This window comes from Arachis ipaensis, chromosome B08 (assembly GCF_000816755.2).
Source record: "Arachis ipaensis cultivar K30076 chromosome B08, Araip1.1, whole genome shotgun sequence".
In the NCBI taxonomy this organism is placed as follows: Eukaryota; Viridiplantae; Streptophyta; class Magnoliopsida; order Fabales; family Fabaceae; genus Arachis; species Arachis ipaensis.
Window position 1 is genome coordinate 25941455 of NC_029792.2, and position 17488 is coordinate 25958942.

At 37.5% G+C, this 17488-nt stretch overlaps 1 protein-coding gene and 1 long non-coding RNA gene across 2 annotated transcripts; both read right to left on the reverse strand.

The window, feature by feature from the left end:
* Positions 7175–8869, reverse strand: LOC110265438. The gene is made up of 3 exons (XR_002351585.1): positions 8762–8869; positions 8591–8664; positions 7175–7360 (listed from the first exon to the last, which is right to left on the reverse strand). It is a non-coding gene; the product is annotated as an uncharacterized LOC110265438 (long non-coding RNA).
* Positions 16104–16736, reverse strand: LOC107610810 (protein FAR1-RELATED SEQUENCE 5-like). Its single transcript, XM_016312811.1, has one exon. It carries the CDS (start codon positions 16734–16736, stop codon positions 16104–16106), a length of 633 nt encoding a protein of 210 aa, XP_016168297.1.

The window sequence follows — 17488 nt, forward strand, 5'->3', positions numbered from 1 at the left end:
CCCTCACTAGAATTTGAATTCCAGAGTTAGAAGCTGGAGTGGCGTTGGACGCCCACTCTTTACTTGTTCCTAGCGTTTGAACACCAGAACTGAGCTTCCATTGGGCATTTGACGCCAAATCCTTGCCTGTTTCTGGCGTTTGAATGCTAGAGTTATTCCTCTCTGGGCTCTTACTGTCCTCAGAGGGATTTTGGATAGCAGTTTGTTCTTTTCTTGGCTTTCTACTGCCTTGAAGTGAGGTATTTAATGTTTTCCCACTTCTTAATTGAACTGCTTGGCACTCTTCTGTTATTTGTTTTGATAACTGTTGTTCTGTTTGCTTCAACTGTACCTCCATATTTATATTAGCCATTCTTGTGTCTTGTAGTATCTCCTTGAATTCGGCCAGCTGTTTTATTAGAAAGTCTAATTGCTGATTAAATTCAGTAATTTGTTCTGCAGGACTAATTTCAACAGTTACTGTTTTAGCCTCTTCTTTCATGGAAGATTCACTATTTAGGTCCAGATGCTGATTTCTGGTAACTGTATCAATAAGCTCTTGAGCCTCTTCAATTGTCTTTCTCATGTGTATAGATCCACCGGCTGAGTGATCTAGAGAAATTTGAGCTTTCTCTATAAGCCCATAATAGAAGATGTCTAACTGCACCAATTTTGAAAACATTTCAGAGGGGCATTTTCTTAGCATCTCTCTGTATCTCTCCCAGGCATCATAAAGAGATTCATTATCTCCTTGTTTAAAGCCTTGGATGTCCAGCCTTAGCTGTGTCATCCGTTTTGGAGGGAAGTATTGATTCAGGAATTTTTCTGACAGCTGTTTCCATGTCCTTATGCTAGCCTTAGGTTGGTTATTTAACCACCTCTTAGCTTAATCTTTTACAGCAAATGGAAACAGTAATAATCTGTAGACATCCTGATCTACATCCTTATCATGTACTGTGTCAGTAATTTGTAAAAACTGTGCCAGAAACTCTGTAGGTTCTTCCTGAGGAAGACCGTAATACTGGCAACTTTGCTGCACCATGATAATGAGCTGAGGATTCAACTCAAAGCTACTGACTCCAATGGAGGGTATACAGATACTACTCCCATATGAAGCAGTAGTGGGGTTGGCATATGACCCCAGAGTCCTTCTGGACTGTTCAATTCCACTTAGATCCATGATGGAGAGAAGAGAATTGATATGAATAGCAAATAGAATATATTTTTATTTATTTATTTATTTATTATTATTTTTTTTGAAAACCAAAATTAAAATAAAAAAAGAAAATAAATGAAAAATTAACTATAATTTTGAAATTTTGAAGAAAAATAAATAAAAGAAAATTGAAAACTAAATTAATTAATTAAAAAGATTAGAAAAAGATGTGGGTGAGGATTTTCGAAAAAAATAAAGAGAGAGAAATTGGTTATGAAGTTTTGAAAAAGATATGTCTTAAAATTAAAGATACTTGTAAGAAAATAAAATAAAATAAAATAAAATAAAAGATATGAAAAAGATTTGATTTTAAGATCTGAGATTAGAAAAGATAAGATTTTGAAAAAGATATGATTTTTTTTTTAAAAAGATTTGAATTTTGAAATTTTAAGACTAAGATAAGATAAAAAATTTTAAAATAAAATCTGAATTTTAAAAAGGAAAATTCGAAAAATCAATTAAAATAAAGGAAAAAGATATTTTTGAATTTAATGAGGAAAGAGAAAAACAATAAAAAGACATAAAACTTAAAATTTTTAGATCTAATGCTCCTTATTTTCGAAAATTTGGAGGAAAAACACCAAGGAACATCAAACTTAAAAATTTTAAGATCAAAACACAAGGAAGACTCAAGAACACTTTGAAGACTCACAAGAACAACAAGAACATGAAGATAGAACACCAAACTTAAAATTTTTAGAAAACCAAAATAAAATTTTCGAAAACTAAGGAAAAATCAACAAGAAAACACCAAACTTAAAGTTTGGCACAAGATTTATTCAAAGAAAAATTATTTTTGAAAAATTTTTTTTAAAAAGAAGATAGCCAATTACCAAGAACATAAGCACCACACTCTAGCCAATTGAGCTATAAATTTAAAGTGTTTTAACAAGGTGTTTAATGTATAAAAATATTTTATTATTTTTTTTAGATACTAATAATTCTAGAATGCACAAGAAAAACAAGAAAAATCACAAAACAAAAAAAACTAAAGATCAAACAAGGAAAATAAACAAGAACAACTTGAAGATTAAGAAAGAACAATGAATACAAATTCGAAAATTTAAAAGAAAATAAAAAACATACAATTGACACCAAACTTAAAATATAAAACTAAACTCAAATAGAAAAACTCAATTATTAGTAAAAAAAATAGAATTTCGAAAAAAAAAATTTGAAACAGAAAATAAGGATTCTAAAATTTTAACAAGAACAATAATAAAAGACTCCAAGACAAAACACAGATTAATAAAGAAAAATAAAAATTTTGAAAGATTTTTGAAAAGAAAGTAAAAGACTCTGACTCAAAAGACAAAATCTTCCTAATCTAAGCCACAGGATGAACCGTCAGTTGTTCAAACTCGAACAATCCCCGGCAACAGCGCCAAAAACTTGGTGCACGAATTGTGAATCACACTTTTCACAACTCGTACCACTAACCAGCAAGTGCACTGGGTCGTCCAAGTAATACCTTACGTGAGTAAAGGTCGAATCCCACGGAGATTGTTGGCTTGAAGCAATCTATGGTTATCTTGTAACTCTTAGTCAGGATATCAATTATATTTATCAGTTTGAATTGCAAAAAGTAAAAGAGCATGAAATAAATACTTGTTCTGCAGTAATGGAGAATATGTTGGAGTTTTGGAGATGCTTTGTCTACTGAATCTCTGCTTTCCCCTGTCTTCTTCTTCACGCACGCAAGGTCCTCCTATGGCAAGCTGTATGTTGGTGGATCACCGTTGTCAATGGCTACCATCCGTCCTCTCAGTGAAAATGGTCCAGGTGCGCTGTCTCTTCCCGGCTAATCATCTGTCGGTTCTCACTCATGCTGGAATAGGATCCATTGGTCCTTTTGCGTCTGTCACTACGCCCAACCTTTGTGAGTTTGAAGCTCGTCACAGTCATTCAATCCCTAAATCCTACTCGGAATACCACAGACAAGGTTTAGACTTTCCGAATTCTCAAGAATGCTGTCAATGGATTCTAGCTTATACCATGAAGATTCTGATTAAGGAATCCAAGAGATATTCATTCAATCGAAGGTAGAACGGGAGTGGTTGTCAGGCACGTGTTCATAGATTGAGAATGGTGATGAGTATCACGGATCATCACATTCATCATATTGAAGTGCGAATGAACATCTTAGATAGAAACAAGCGTGTTTGAATGGAAAACAGAAATACTTGCATTAATTCATCGAGACACAGCAGAGCTCCTCACCCCCAACAATGGAGTTTAGAGACTCATGCCGTCAAAGAGTACAAAGTTCAGATCTAAAATGTCATTAGGTGCAAAATAAATCTCTAAAAGTTGTTTAAATACTAAACTAGTAACCTAGGTTTACAGAAAATGAATAAACTAAGATAATTGGTGCAGAAATCCACTTTTGGGGCCCACTTGGTGTGTGCTGGGGCTGAGACTTAAGCTTCTCACATGACTAGGCTATTTCTGGAGTTGAACGCCAGGTTGTAACATGTTTCTAGCGTTCAACTCCAATTTGTAACCTGTTTCTAGCGTTTGACGCCAGATTACAACATGGAACTGGCGTTGAACGCCAGTTTATGTCATCTATCCTTGAGCAAAGTATAGACTATTATATATTGCTGGAAAGCCCTAAATGTCTACTTTCCAACGCAATTAAGAGCGCGCCATTTGGACTCTTGTAGCTCCAGAAAATCCATTTCGAGTGCAGGGAGGTCAGAATCCAACAGCATCTGCAGTCCTTTTTCAGCCTAAAGCAGATTTTTGCTCAGCTCCCTCAATTTCAGCCAGAAAATACCTGAAATTATAGAAAAACACACAAACTTGTAGTAAAGTCCAGAAATATAATTTTTATTTAAAAACTAATAAAAATATAATAAATACTAACTAAATCATACTAAAAACATACTAAAAACAATGCCAAAAAGCGTATAAATTATCCGCTCATCAGACTCTGACCTCGGCGAACATGACATCGATACGTAACAACTACATGCGCAGTAAGGTTGACCAGGCAACCAGGGTATGGTCACCGCCACCAGTTTTCTTGTATTCGTATAGTGGTTGCACATTTTCCTGCCTTGTACTTTGAGTTTGGCTACGTGGTCTTTACAGGTGTATCAGCCCATGTGGTGTGACCAACACTGGTACCTAATAATAATCGATGTCGCTCGGTAAAAGCTGATCTACTTAGACTCACTTTGAGACCCACGTGAAGCGGAAGCAAGAAAAATGGCTATGCTGCGCGTGGTAAGCCCTTCTAGTTATTTGGCACTAGTACATAACCCCAATGCCTATGATATCCATCCATCACCGTCGAGTAACAATGCTTCTTCTTTACATTTTGTAAGCACTTTACCTGGAGGGAATGATGCTGGGAAAGTCCTGGCTCTCCGGAGACGGGGCGATGTGTCTTAGGTTCTCTGTGTTCGAATTTGAAGAGCCTGATGTGCCTCAACAGGAAGAAAAATCGTAAGATCCTACACCTCGGTATTTTGCCTACTTTCATTATTACATCGAATACCCAGTGTTGTGATGTCTTCTCAGTTTCATGCTGACCTCACAAACGTTCTCAACTATGAAAACTTGTGGCATTACAACATAGACTGTGGTGTGTGGGTCACACAATGGATGATTCGAGCGCACCTGTGGCAAGATTACGGGGTGCAGGTACGGTGAGAAGCATCTTAACAATTTTCCGTTTGAAGTAATACTATTTCTTGTGTTGAATGCCACCACTAGCAAGTTACTAACCTCGGTGCTAATGTTATGATGAGTCATTTCAGTATGTCAACGCCTCTACTCGAATGCGCTTAACGGTGGATTTGATTATGAAGTTTCACAATCAAATTGCATAGGAATTCATCTCCAAAGCATTTGCACACTGGCAGATGAAAACTATGTAGACTATGCGTGTCTTTTGGTAGGACAAGTCCCTGTGGTAAATATTTTGTACTCGGTAACCTTGGGGATGTTATTTTTTGGATCGCCCTTCTGTTTCCATTATCTTGGGGCAACTATTTTTAGGATTGCCCAATTGTTTCGGACTCGTTGGGGCAGTTATTTTTTGGATAGCCCTTCTATTTGGTTTCCGTTTGGACAAATGATTTTTTGGGATCGCCCTTTGACGTGTTATGATCATGTACATATTTAAGCCTTTATGTTGCATCTGTGTTGGCCCGATGCCTTTTTGATGTACAGGGGGCTGTAGAAGGAAAAAAGTCTATCGTTGGTTTAGTGATTTCGTATTGTCATGTGTCATGTTCTGTTTTAGTTTAATGTTTTGGGGTTTCTTGCAAGACAGATTATGACACCCAACTACAACCTCAGAATCAAGCATGTCAACTCCACAACAATTTTAAAATGATAGGAGAAAACTTGGTTGGTCATTAAAGGTGCAACTCTAAAACTTGGAAAGTGTGGAAGGAACTTATAGTTGTAGCCCTTTAGTAGAACGTCGGTCCACTAAGAAATACAAGGCCCAATACACCACCAGATAGTTTTTAGTATTATGAAAACCGTTTACTTGCAACCCTGTGGCCATACAGGGTTATAGCTCACTAAAGAAATGGAAAATAGAACAAAAGGTCAATGGTCGTTGGGGGGGAGGCACCATAGAAATGTGGAATGTGGGCTCTGATGCGCAACATGCATTACACGGGGGTCTGGTAAATAAATGCTGCTGAAAACCTGTGTTAACTCGGTTCCCACCCTATATCTCTAATTTAACCACTTGTCGTAAACACTATTAGGGTTATGCTATGGTGCTGAAAAACTTTTATTCAGCAGTGCTGAATTGAGCTCGACATAGTATTACATTAACACGTGTTGCCTCCAGAGTGGCATGACTTGAAAAGTGACAAGACTAGTCACTGGGGAAAGGTACTTGGAGCAAAATGTCTCAGCATCAAGTGTAATCAACTTTGCATTTGAGTATTATGTTGATAGATATTTAAAGATCAAACGACATGAACGAAAGGTCATTTGCAATTCCGCACACCCTTTGCATAATCATAATAACCTTTACATAATCATAATTAGACTTCAGACATGAATTATACAACACACACAACTTCAAGATGATAAACCAAACAACTTAGTTTAAGATAACTTAAACACAATTAACAACATAAAGCAAACCAACCAAATTCAATCCAAATTAAACTACCATAAACTAAGTCCAACAGTTACTCGTCGAACATCTTGTGAAACATTTCTAACTCAGACCACATCCTTTGGTTCTCGTCCTGAAGCTCACGAATTCTGTGGTACGGAAGGGTAGATATCTGTCTTTCTAGATCCTCAACGCCTTGCTGCAAAGCACCAACCTTTCTGAAGTTGTAATCACAAATTTTCCTTCCCATCATTGTCAACACTTTCTCCAGTATTTGAAAGGCAGCATCTTGCCTTGCCTCCACTTCGTCCTCTGAGAAACATCGTTGTACCACCCAGTTGACACCATGTTGCGCAGACTGAAGCACGACCCAAAAACCATGTAATTGCTCGCCATTCTAGGAGTAAAACTCACGCCTAGTAAAGACCGCACTACAAGAAAAACACCCATTCAGGTACACCTGAAAAGTGTAGCCAAAAATGAAAAAAAATGATGCCTTAGGAAAAGGCTACGCTTTTTAGGCTTCGGAGACACTTTGGTAGGCGATGCCTATACTAGTGTTGCATATTCTCAAAGGCTACGCTTTTCTATATCAAAGGCTACGTTTCTGACCTTTGAGAATAGGGTACACTTTTTAAGTGATGCTGTTCAGGACCTAAGGCTATGCTTTTCAGCACTAATGGTTACCATAATTCTAAAGAATAGACTACACTTTTCAGGGCTACTGCATCACTTTATAAATGTAGCAATTAGTATACCTATAGCTACTCTATATAAGTGTAGCCTTTTGTCCCTCATTTTTTTTAAAAAATTTCTGTTTATATATATATATATATATAAACAGTAATTTTAAGTATTCATACATCTCAAACTAGAATAAGTATATTCATATAATGCACTTAGAGTTTACTACTAATAATCTAGGAAAAACCAAAATATTATATCATATAAATGTATCTTAGCTTCTAATAAAAGACATCATCATCAACCATACATCTTTCAATTTCCATCTTTGTCAATAAACCATCATGATAAGTATCTCAATCTTCACTCGCATCTTCAGAATTATCCTGCATAATTATATAGAAAAATAATTATAATTTGAAAAAGTACAACAAGAAAAAAGTAATTAACATATTTCTTCCTCAAGTGTATTGTGCAAGTGACAAACAGTGCATAATAACATTTTTCTTCCTTTTTTATTTTAACATTATAAGAAGCTCAAACTTTGCATGAAATTACATAATGAAAAAACAAAACCAGACAAATCAGAAAAACCAGAAAAATTATGGTATCTATTCTCAAGGAATCTTATAACAGCCCAAAATTCAAATCCAAAGCATGAATCTCACGAGGAAAAAAGAAGAATCCAAAGTAGAAAAAATCAACAAGTTTTGAAGCAATGCACAAACCAAATAGAGTTTATACTCTGGTTTTGTCTTCAGAACACCAACTATAACATAGTATAATTTCTCAAGTGATAAAATATTCTAAAGAGTTGAAGTCACAATTCAGAAACAACTATATAAGATATTCATTAAGCTTATTTGAATGGCATTACTTAGCATTCTAAATTCAATAACCTATTGACTATTGTAGCTCAAATCAGGAACAAGCAAATGATCAAACAGTTGGAATAAAAATAATTAAATTTGCATAGTATCTATACTAATTAAATCTGACGACAAACCAGAATTTAAATCCAAACCATGAATCTCGTAAGAAAAAAAGAAGAAGAATTCAAATCAGAAAAAACCAACAAGTTTTGAAACCAACTTGGATGCATCTAATCACTTCTTGGAAAGTGAACAACGCATGTTAAAAAATTCTAAACTCAATCCACCAAATTGTTCAAGAAATAGTAATTGTAGATATGGATACAAGTTAGATTCAGAATTCAATTATGTAATCTACGAAATTCGCATGATTAAATTTTTCAGAGAAACTCTATTTCACTCTCTGCTTTTTAACTGCTTCAGCTCATTAATTTGATTCAGCATAAAACATCTACATTCAAATATTCCATTAGAAAAAATATATAATAAAAAGAAAACACAAAATCGGCCACCAGATGTCTGAATAAGTTCATTTGTATAATATCTATTTCTCAAGCAATCTGATAGCAGCCCAATCTGATAACAGCCTATGACTATTTGTGTACTTCAATTTTCTTACTAATTAATAGATAGATAAAATGCATAAACACCTAAATAGGTCCAGAATAGCTAGCTTTAATAACGTAGTTTTGTAAAATATTAATCACTTGGCATCATAATTTCCCCACTTCGATTTGGGCTCACCTCGGTTGGCTGTCTTCTTTGATGCAGTCAGCTCTTAGAAGTCTACTCTGGCCATTGAGGGGTGGTTGGCACGCCTGATAGAATTCAGCAAAGCAATAGACTTAGTTACTTACCATACGAGAAACCAATATTTTGATAGGAACATAAATAAACAAATAAAGATTAATTCACCTTAACAAATTTGGCTTTCAGATTTCTAGTCTAATCACCAAGTATCTTAATATGAACGCTTGGGTAATTATCATCCGGGGCAGAGGTTATGGAAAATGGATGCCTGTGATCACAGTATGTTTTGCTTGAATTTTGCTCAATGGAAACAAATAAAAACTAATTAAATTTGTATCACGACCTCAATTTGAAAATCATATACAAATCATAGCGAGCAAAATATATCATATCACTATGAAATATATGTTTTTAATTTATGTCTTTATCACTTGAAATGACACTAATTATATTAAATATGTAAAAAGAGAGTTAAAAAAATCACAATTCATTACATTATTGCAATATAATTATTATGTTGCAACTTTAGATATAATTTCATTCCATGAACATGACCATTAAGATGTCACATTCAGCAAGAGTGATTCCAGTATTGCAACTATATAATCTTCAAGTCTAGTTTATACTTTATAGGATACTCAGCCTAGCAACTAGAGCTATTATACCAAAATATTTAGTTTATTTTGTTAAGAACATGAATAAAAATGCATAAGGTTTGCCATAAAAGTGTCTTACATAGGTATGCATCTCTAATATGTCAGTGAGCATGCATAAAAAGATTAGTTACAGAAGCTGTTAATTGGTCATAAGCCAATTTAAGAACAAATCATCCAAAGTTTTCCTTCAAACAAATCTAGAGTTATCATAACAAATCACCCAACAACTGGAACTAGACACTTTCTTTAGCTACCTGAAGTCAATGTCATAATACTACTTTCTAATACGCATCAAGATTCTCAGCTCAACACTACAACACACCCAATATCAGTACAAATTTGTGTATGCTTTTCCAGTTGTCTTATCACAATTCACGACAACATCAAATAAACAATATAATGGAATTCAAAAGCTTAATCAGAATAGAACAGAACTGAATAAACACCAACTAATGATTTCATTTTCAAGCAGCTGAACACACACGCACGCACAAAATCATAAGAACCAAAATTGAAGGCATGCACAAACCAGAGTAAGAAAAATGCAAGTTGAAGCAAATTCACAGAGTAGCACTGTTGCACACAAATGCCATTATAATAGCCCTGTTCTTGAGAACACCCCTATCAAATCAAACAATGCAAGCTGATAAGCAAAAAGTGAATCAAATCGGAACCCTAAAATCGGAACCCTCTCAAATTTTAGAACAAAATGAAGGTGAATACATACCTTCTCGACGACAATGAGCAAAGAGAGGATGAACGCGGTTCTTTCCGATGGTGAGCTCAAAGTGACAGCCAGAGCAGAAGGATGAAGAGGAGCGATGATTCTCCAGTGGCGAAGTGGTATGCGTGAGTGGTGAGTATGGAGTGGGGAGTGGGGAAGAGGGGCGAAGGTGACGGCATGAGGGTGATGAGTGACAGCGTGGGGAAGAGGGGAAAAGGATGATGAGTGACGGCATGAGGGTGAGCTTTCTCTGATTTTCGGTGAAGCTAAATGGCGAGCGAAGGGGAAAAGGGGAAAAGGGAGAAAGGAGGCTAGGTCACGTTTTAAGTGTTGGTGAAAAGGGGATAAAAATTTATTAATATGGAATATGGTGAGAAGGGGATAAAAATTAACTAAGTGTTGGTTTATATTTGGTGTGAGAGGGTTACGTTGGAGGGAATATAATTGAAGGGAGAATAAAAATTTCACTAAGTGTTAGGATTTGGCCCTACATACATTAGGCATCACTTTTGAAGCGCACCCAAAACATAATAAATAAGTTACTTTTTAAAAGCGTTCCCTTTGATACGAAAAGTGAACCCATATATATCAACCTACGGCTACGCTTTATAAGTGATTTCTATAATACCTAAGGCTACACTTTTTAAATGATGCTACAATTGTGTATTCTTTTCTCTTATAAAAAGGCAACACGGAGAAAAGCGTAGCCTATTCTATGAATAGGCTATGCTTTTCAAATGTAGCTTAAAAAAATGTGGTACTCAAGACGCAACTGGGAACAAACTCGAATAAGATACACTTCCATGTCTTCATTGATAACGAAATTAGCCCCCAATGAATCTCGTCCAACCGCCTTACCTGTAATGCCACAAAGGGGACCAAGGTAGATGACTTAGAACACGATAACAAACATGCACATTACCAAACCAAATGAACATCAACAGCCTAATCAAAGTGTAACCAAGGATTCGAATCTACCTTTGAACATTGAATCGTTGCTTGAATGACCGCCGCCTGCTTCCAACCGTGTATGATGAGAGGATCTCCATTAGATGCAGTTGTGTTGACAGAGAACTTCCACCCACTATTGCTGAGCTACCTAGCAAACCCAACCGTGGTGGTGATGGTGGAGGGGGGTGATGGGGTTTCGGTGGGGGTGGGGGTGGCGGTACTAACAAAACACTGCCAGCACGAACCAACTCTCGGCCTCATCAACATCAGCGAAGCCCTTGAACTCACAGTCCTTGAACCCATTCACTTGCCGCTTACAATCCGCCCAACTCGTGTATATCCCAGGAATTCGCCCCTTGCGTACACCGTAAAAACGGTGCCTCCCTGACTCCATGTTGTAGTGGACGTATTGTGACCTTGGGTCGGGGCTTGGTTTCAAGGAAAGGGAAGACCTTTAAATGGTTAGGACGCCCTTGGCATCATCTATGTTGTACGATCCACAAATGAATCTCAGTAAATTTATTTTTAATATAACTCCATTTTTTAAATAAATATTAACAAATTCTTTTTTGTTTGCACTGTGTAACTAAACGGACATTGTAAAAGTCTATTCCACATGACCATGTAACTGAGATGTTAGCGTTTATAGGAATAAATTTCTTTTAAAATATTCTTTTGAGTTATTAGGTGCACTTAAGTAAAATAAATAAAACCTAAAGAACCACAAATTAGCACTATTCTTATGAAAATAAGTCTAGATAATATTTTTCAAATTTTTGTATCTCCGAACTCATGTAGACAAACTTTTCGTAGTCAAGATTATTTTCGTTACCTGAATGGTGACAAATTAATTAGTTGCATCATATCTTACCGATTATGAAATGTGAAAATACTGATTAACAGTATATTTAGTTGAAAATAAATTTATTTCCTGGGTCGTGTGAAAAATTTAGAATGTGAACAGAATTTAAATTGAAAGGTCTTTTTTATTTTTAAAATTACATAAAATTATAAATTCTGAATAGTAGTATTTTAAGTTTAAATATAATTTCTGAAAGTCTATTATAAATCGGAAAACCATGTTTAAGTTAAAAATATTTCAAAACCTATGGGTTAATAACTTTTTCCATAACTACCTCTTGCATCCTAAATCCAAAATTAAACTGGGTTCAAATCCACTGCCAAATCCATCCAACCATGGTTTAATTAAGCTTTGCTCATATGCCAAGGCTAATTTTCATGTGGAACGTAAGAGACCATTCATAACCAGAAGCCCACAATTGGAACCAACAAACACTTTATCCAACAAAAATTTCTCAGCCCATTACCTTAATTATTATCAGCAATCACGTACACAGTCGCATAAGCACATATCACAACAATCAACCTGCACTCTTTTTTCGCGTGTTAAGCATTCATCCATGCACAGTATACAATTTCCACATGAGCTGCATACATCTTAAATACTTGAGCACAAAATTCATTCAGAACAACCCCATCATGGATTAGAACATTGCATGAGTCAGCAGAAAATTTAAAGGTTAACAATGGCCTTGCAGTACCATAGAACTATCCAAACACCAGTTGCAAGTACAAAATTCAGGCAAACACTACATTCCGATTTCATTCCCAATTATTCCTATCATCTTCAACTAACCCTGACTATCCACCCGTGAAAAGAAATACCACTGGAACAATGTCCCTAAAACAACCACCCCAAAATATCAAAAGATGCGAACAAAATCCTCAATCATCCACAACCTTGGAGGAAAACATATCTGCATCTAAAGCAAGGTACATCTCTCAAACATATTCTTCTATATGAGTCACTCTGCATAACAGAAAATAGAAAACAATATTAAAAAAGAAAAACATAAGCGAAAAAAGGAGGGAAAATGCAAGAAAAGTAATGCTTAACAATAATTGCAGCTTCATATTACTCCAAACACTTGGGAGACTCGTATGTAATCCGAATTCAGTCAACTGTACAAACTTACAAAGATCCAAAGCCGAGGAACATAAACAAGGCATCATTTAGTTTGGAGAAACAAAGTTAATAAAACAAAGTTAATGTATTACTATGACCCCAACACCTCTGTCAATTTGTTGAGTGCAAAGCCAAAAACTTGTGAAATAATGAAACACCCCCAAGGACATAAAAGGGTCTCAGCAATCCAAATAAAGCTGCGGGTAAAAAAAAGTAAATTTAAAATAAAAAAGCCGAAAAAGGTGGGTGCCCAAAGAAAGTAAGTGAGAAATCAATTTGAGATCTTTAGTGTGAGATATGAATACTTGATTACTCATCACATTTGAAGGGGAATGTTTCAAGTGAAAGATGGGTCTCCAAGAGAAGATTATGACAACGTCAGTGCTCCTCACTGTCAAAGCACAACCTCACCAACCTTAAGAACATGTATTTAACCTATATCATACCCAGATACCCTACAAACCATGAATGACACTATTATAGAACCTGCACCTTTCTAACCAAACCCTAAACTCTTAACCCACCATACTCTCATTTTACCACAAACTATCATAAACTACCCTACCAAAATAGCCTTATCTATCTCACATACTAAAATTTGGCGCTAATTGCTATGAAATAAACTAGAAACAGCAGCCAATGCTATCAACAGACAAATAGAAATAATTCAAAGTAAATAACTAGAAGAAACAATCCTACTAACAGTAGAACAGAAACAAAAGTTGATGCAAATCTCCAAAACCATTTCTGCATTTTCGCTAATTTCAATCTAACATAACACACAGTTACTGGGGAAATTTCAAAGTGCTTTGCGTTCTGGACTCATGGAATTCATCAAGAGACAAAAACCAATGTGCATTCTAGTATTACAAATCAAGTTCATATTAATAGTGAATGCGTGAATTGAGGTTCATTTGTTGGATAGTTACATATCAGCAAAGATTAATTACCGCCAAACGGCTTCTTCTAAATTAAGTATGCCTTCCTGTGAGAATCAATCAATCAAATATATATGAGATTATTAACCAGCGCCAATCACCTTATTAAGTAATTATCCACTAACTGCAAAGCAATTATCTACTGATTAAAAAAATTAAATACGAAAGAAGCACCAGCAGAGGCAAAAGGTACTAACCCTTGTCTCATGTTGCACACCATCTTCCCACGACATTCTGTATACGGGGACATAGAACACACGTGAAAAGCAAGAACTGTTGAAACTGAATACACAAATATTAGCTATCCGAACATAAAGCAAACTGCACGCATCCAAGCATACCTATGTTAGCCACTGCTCAAACAACTCTTTATTGGTGCGCCTTGTGGGGTTAGACGTACTTGGGTTGGCTGCTAGTCCATGAGACCCCCTTGGTGACCCGAGCAACCTTGTGAAGCAAAAAACTGTTCGATGTTGCCCCCCAAGAAAGATGTTGGAACCCTCACCGCTGATACCCATGTGGGGGTTGCAATACGCCTGACTACGCCCATGAATTGACTCGGTTGAGTTCGTTTCAGCACAATTTGATACAGTTTGCCTGATGCCACCGTTCCCCAACTGAATGCCCTGACATGTACGAACACAGTTGTTAAAAACCTGATCACAACTCAACCATTGCTATTTACCTATGTATGCATGCAATGTCTTATTCGACTCTATTTGTCACCTGTTCTTGTTATATGGAAAGTAGCAATTGCTAAATTCATGAAACGCATACTGTAAACTAAAAAAGCCTCAGCTAATGTGCGGCTAAAAAAACTCTTTCCTCGCCTGGCCCAAGTGCAACGCAACCAAATGTGATCTACACAAAACGCCTTACAGGAATAATGCACAACACATTAGAAGCTATGTATCACATATCCCATGTATCTTGTGTCACTAGCACAAAAAGTAAAATGGAAAGTACTACTTTACTACCCATGTCAACTATTGTCCTCACCACTAAAAAAATGTACTCCACGCCTGATGTCATCAACTTTTCTACCATGAATTTAATTGTTCCCTATTTTTTGGCTTCGTTATTGGTCAATTTCAAAAACCATACCAGTATGTACTCTAAGGTTGTATAAGTTCGCACACTGACCTCATCTTTGTTAGCACCTTGAGTCTGCCCAACTGCACACAGGGAACTCGGTTCCGCCGACAAACATTCTGCGAAACTGTGGACCACGCCACCATCAGTGCCAGCAACACCATGATCCCGCTGGCTCGTGCATGTCGTGTTCATATGACCAGGTACACCACAGGTCATGCAACGTCGTCGCTTCATTGGTACCTTACCATGGCTGCCTGGATGCATCTCCTTTCGCTTCCTCGGAGCCCCCTTTGTCTTCGACACCACCGGGTCCTTCAGCCCGGATAGCAAAGGGAAACCCAGCTGGCCTCCGAGCCTTTCGTACGCTCATCATTGTAGAGCTTCTGCGAGACATGTAATGCCGTCCCTAGCCACAACAAACTTATTTGCATCTTCCGACCCAATTTTTGCAACCACACTCATCGCCCCACAAAGGGCACCATATCTAAGCAAGCGTCTTTGATGGCCCTTTGTACTTTTGGGGGGTTTCGATCTCCAATCCTTTGCATCTATGCACCATCTACCCAGGATAAGATCGCTCGGTATTTTTTCTAAGCCCTCGTACTTCATCACACAGAATATATGACTACAAGAAATTCCCTTACTATTCCACATTGAACATTCACACTCAACCCTTTCCTCATTCGGATCATACAACACCCTGTATGTCCTATTAGGTTTCCCCATCTTCGAAAACTTGTACACACACGTAGTGCTAATGCTGTCCCTGCCCGGAACAATAACGTCACCACACCCTTTATTTGTTTCTTTACTTCTCTAAAAACTGCTCTTGTATACACCTTTGAAGCAAACAGCTCGATCGAATCAAGTCCAATTGTTAGCACCGGACTATAATAGGTGGAATATAATTGGGCTGCTACTTCATTATTCTGATAGTCTTTTACAACCCGGTCTAAACTGTGGACAAGTTCCAAATGCTATTAGTTGATCTAAGAAAATCCTTAACAAAAGCATTGATCGCTTTACATCTTGCAGTTCTGTATCCCACACAGAAGGTGACCATCAAGTAGGCCACTCCCTAGCTTTCTCTACTTTCATATGTGCTCTAAACCCAGCTGTTATCTTGTAGGCCAAGCAACTCAACAGCCATCTTCCATTACTCCTCAAACTCGTTGATTTCCAAGTTTGCATAGAGAGCTTTCTTAAAAACCTTGCGGAATTCTGTTTCCTTAACCCTCTGGACACAATTCTTCTCCAGGTGCCAACCGCACAATCTATGTTTCGCGGTCGAGATCACATCTACAATTGTAGTGCGCATCACCTTGTCCCCATCGGTGACTACTACACAAGGCTTCTTATGTCCCATGACATCCAACAGGTTCAACAACACCCACCGATAAGTGCGTACCTCTTCATCCTCTAGCAACGCGAACCTAAAAATGGATGTTTGTTTGTGGTGATTTGACCCAGAAAAAACCACCAGCGGCTTCCTGTACTTGTTAGAACGATACGTAGAATCAAACGCCAAAACATCACCGAATAGCTGATAGTTCGCCATCATCTCCCCATCTGCCCAAAATAGGCTACCCAAGCGATTGTCCGGGGTCCGTGTGTAACATGCCGAGGTCAGCATGTCTGCATTTGCCTTACCCTCGAAGTAACCGATAGTGGCTGCTGCATCCCCATCACATATTCGCGTAAGCTTTTGCCCATGTACATAATTATACAAATCCTGTTTTGTAAATCGAAGCATACCATAACCACCAGAATGCCCGGCCATGTAAGCCATTATTTTAGAGGTTGCAATCCCAAACTACTTGAAACTATCAACCTGTGCCTTGTCGTCATCGCTCATCTTTTGATGACTATGAAGGAGATGTGTAAACATCGCTGGGGCAAGCTCGTGGTTGTGTTCGCCAACGATGGTTCTTACCTTCCACACGCTCTGTTGCATATCGTAGTAAATCTTCAATTTGGCCTTACAGTCCATTTAACTCTCCGGCCTCTCCTCCCTCACTCGCTCAGATCGATCATAGTGGTTACGATGTCTTGTACCTTGTCGATGGCAAAAAAGTCTCTCCTTATCAAAATCCCATTAACACGACCTACATCTCCTTTCCAAACGCCAAAACCCCTGAATCTAGCAAATTCCTTGTAGGCAGCATAGGCATCCTCCTCGGTAGCAAACTCTCTACCCAAGAAGTCTTCTGCGACGACTTGCCAGCTTGGACCTCCACCTTCCACATCATTTGCACCGCCAGCCCCCTCATCAGCAACAGCATCCGCTGCACATTTCTTCCCCTCTTTGGGACCCTCTTGGGCTCAAAGCTCTCCTCGTCATCATAATCGTCGTCACTCCCATAATAATGTCCCCAGTAATCCTCCGAACTACCCCCATCCGAGTCTTCACCCTCAATGTTGAACATGCGCCTGAAATCCATCGAACACAGCTGGCCGACGTTCTAGCCTGAACACATACAAACCAAAGAAATGTAGTTTATAATCACACCAGCTATAGATCCATAAAATCACCCACAAACA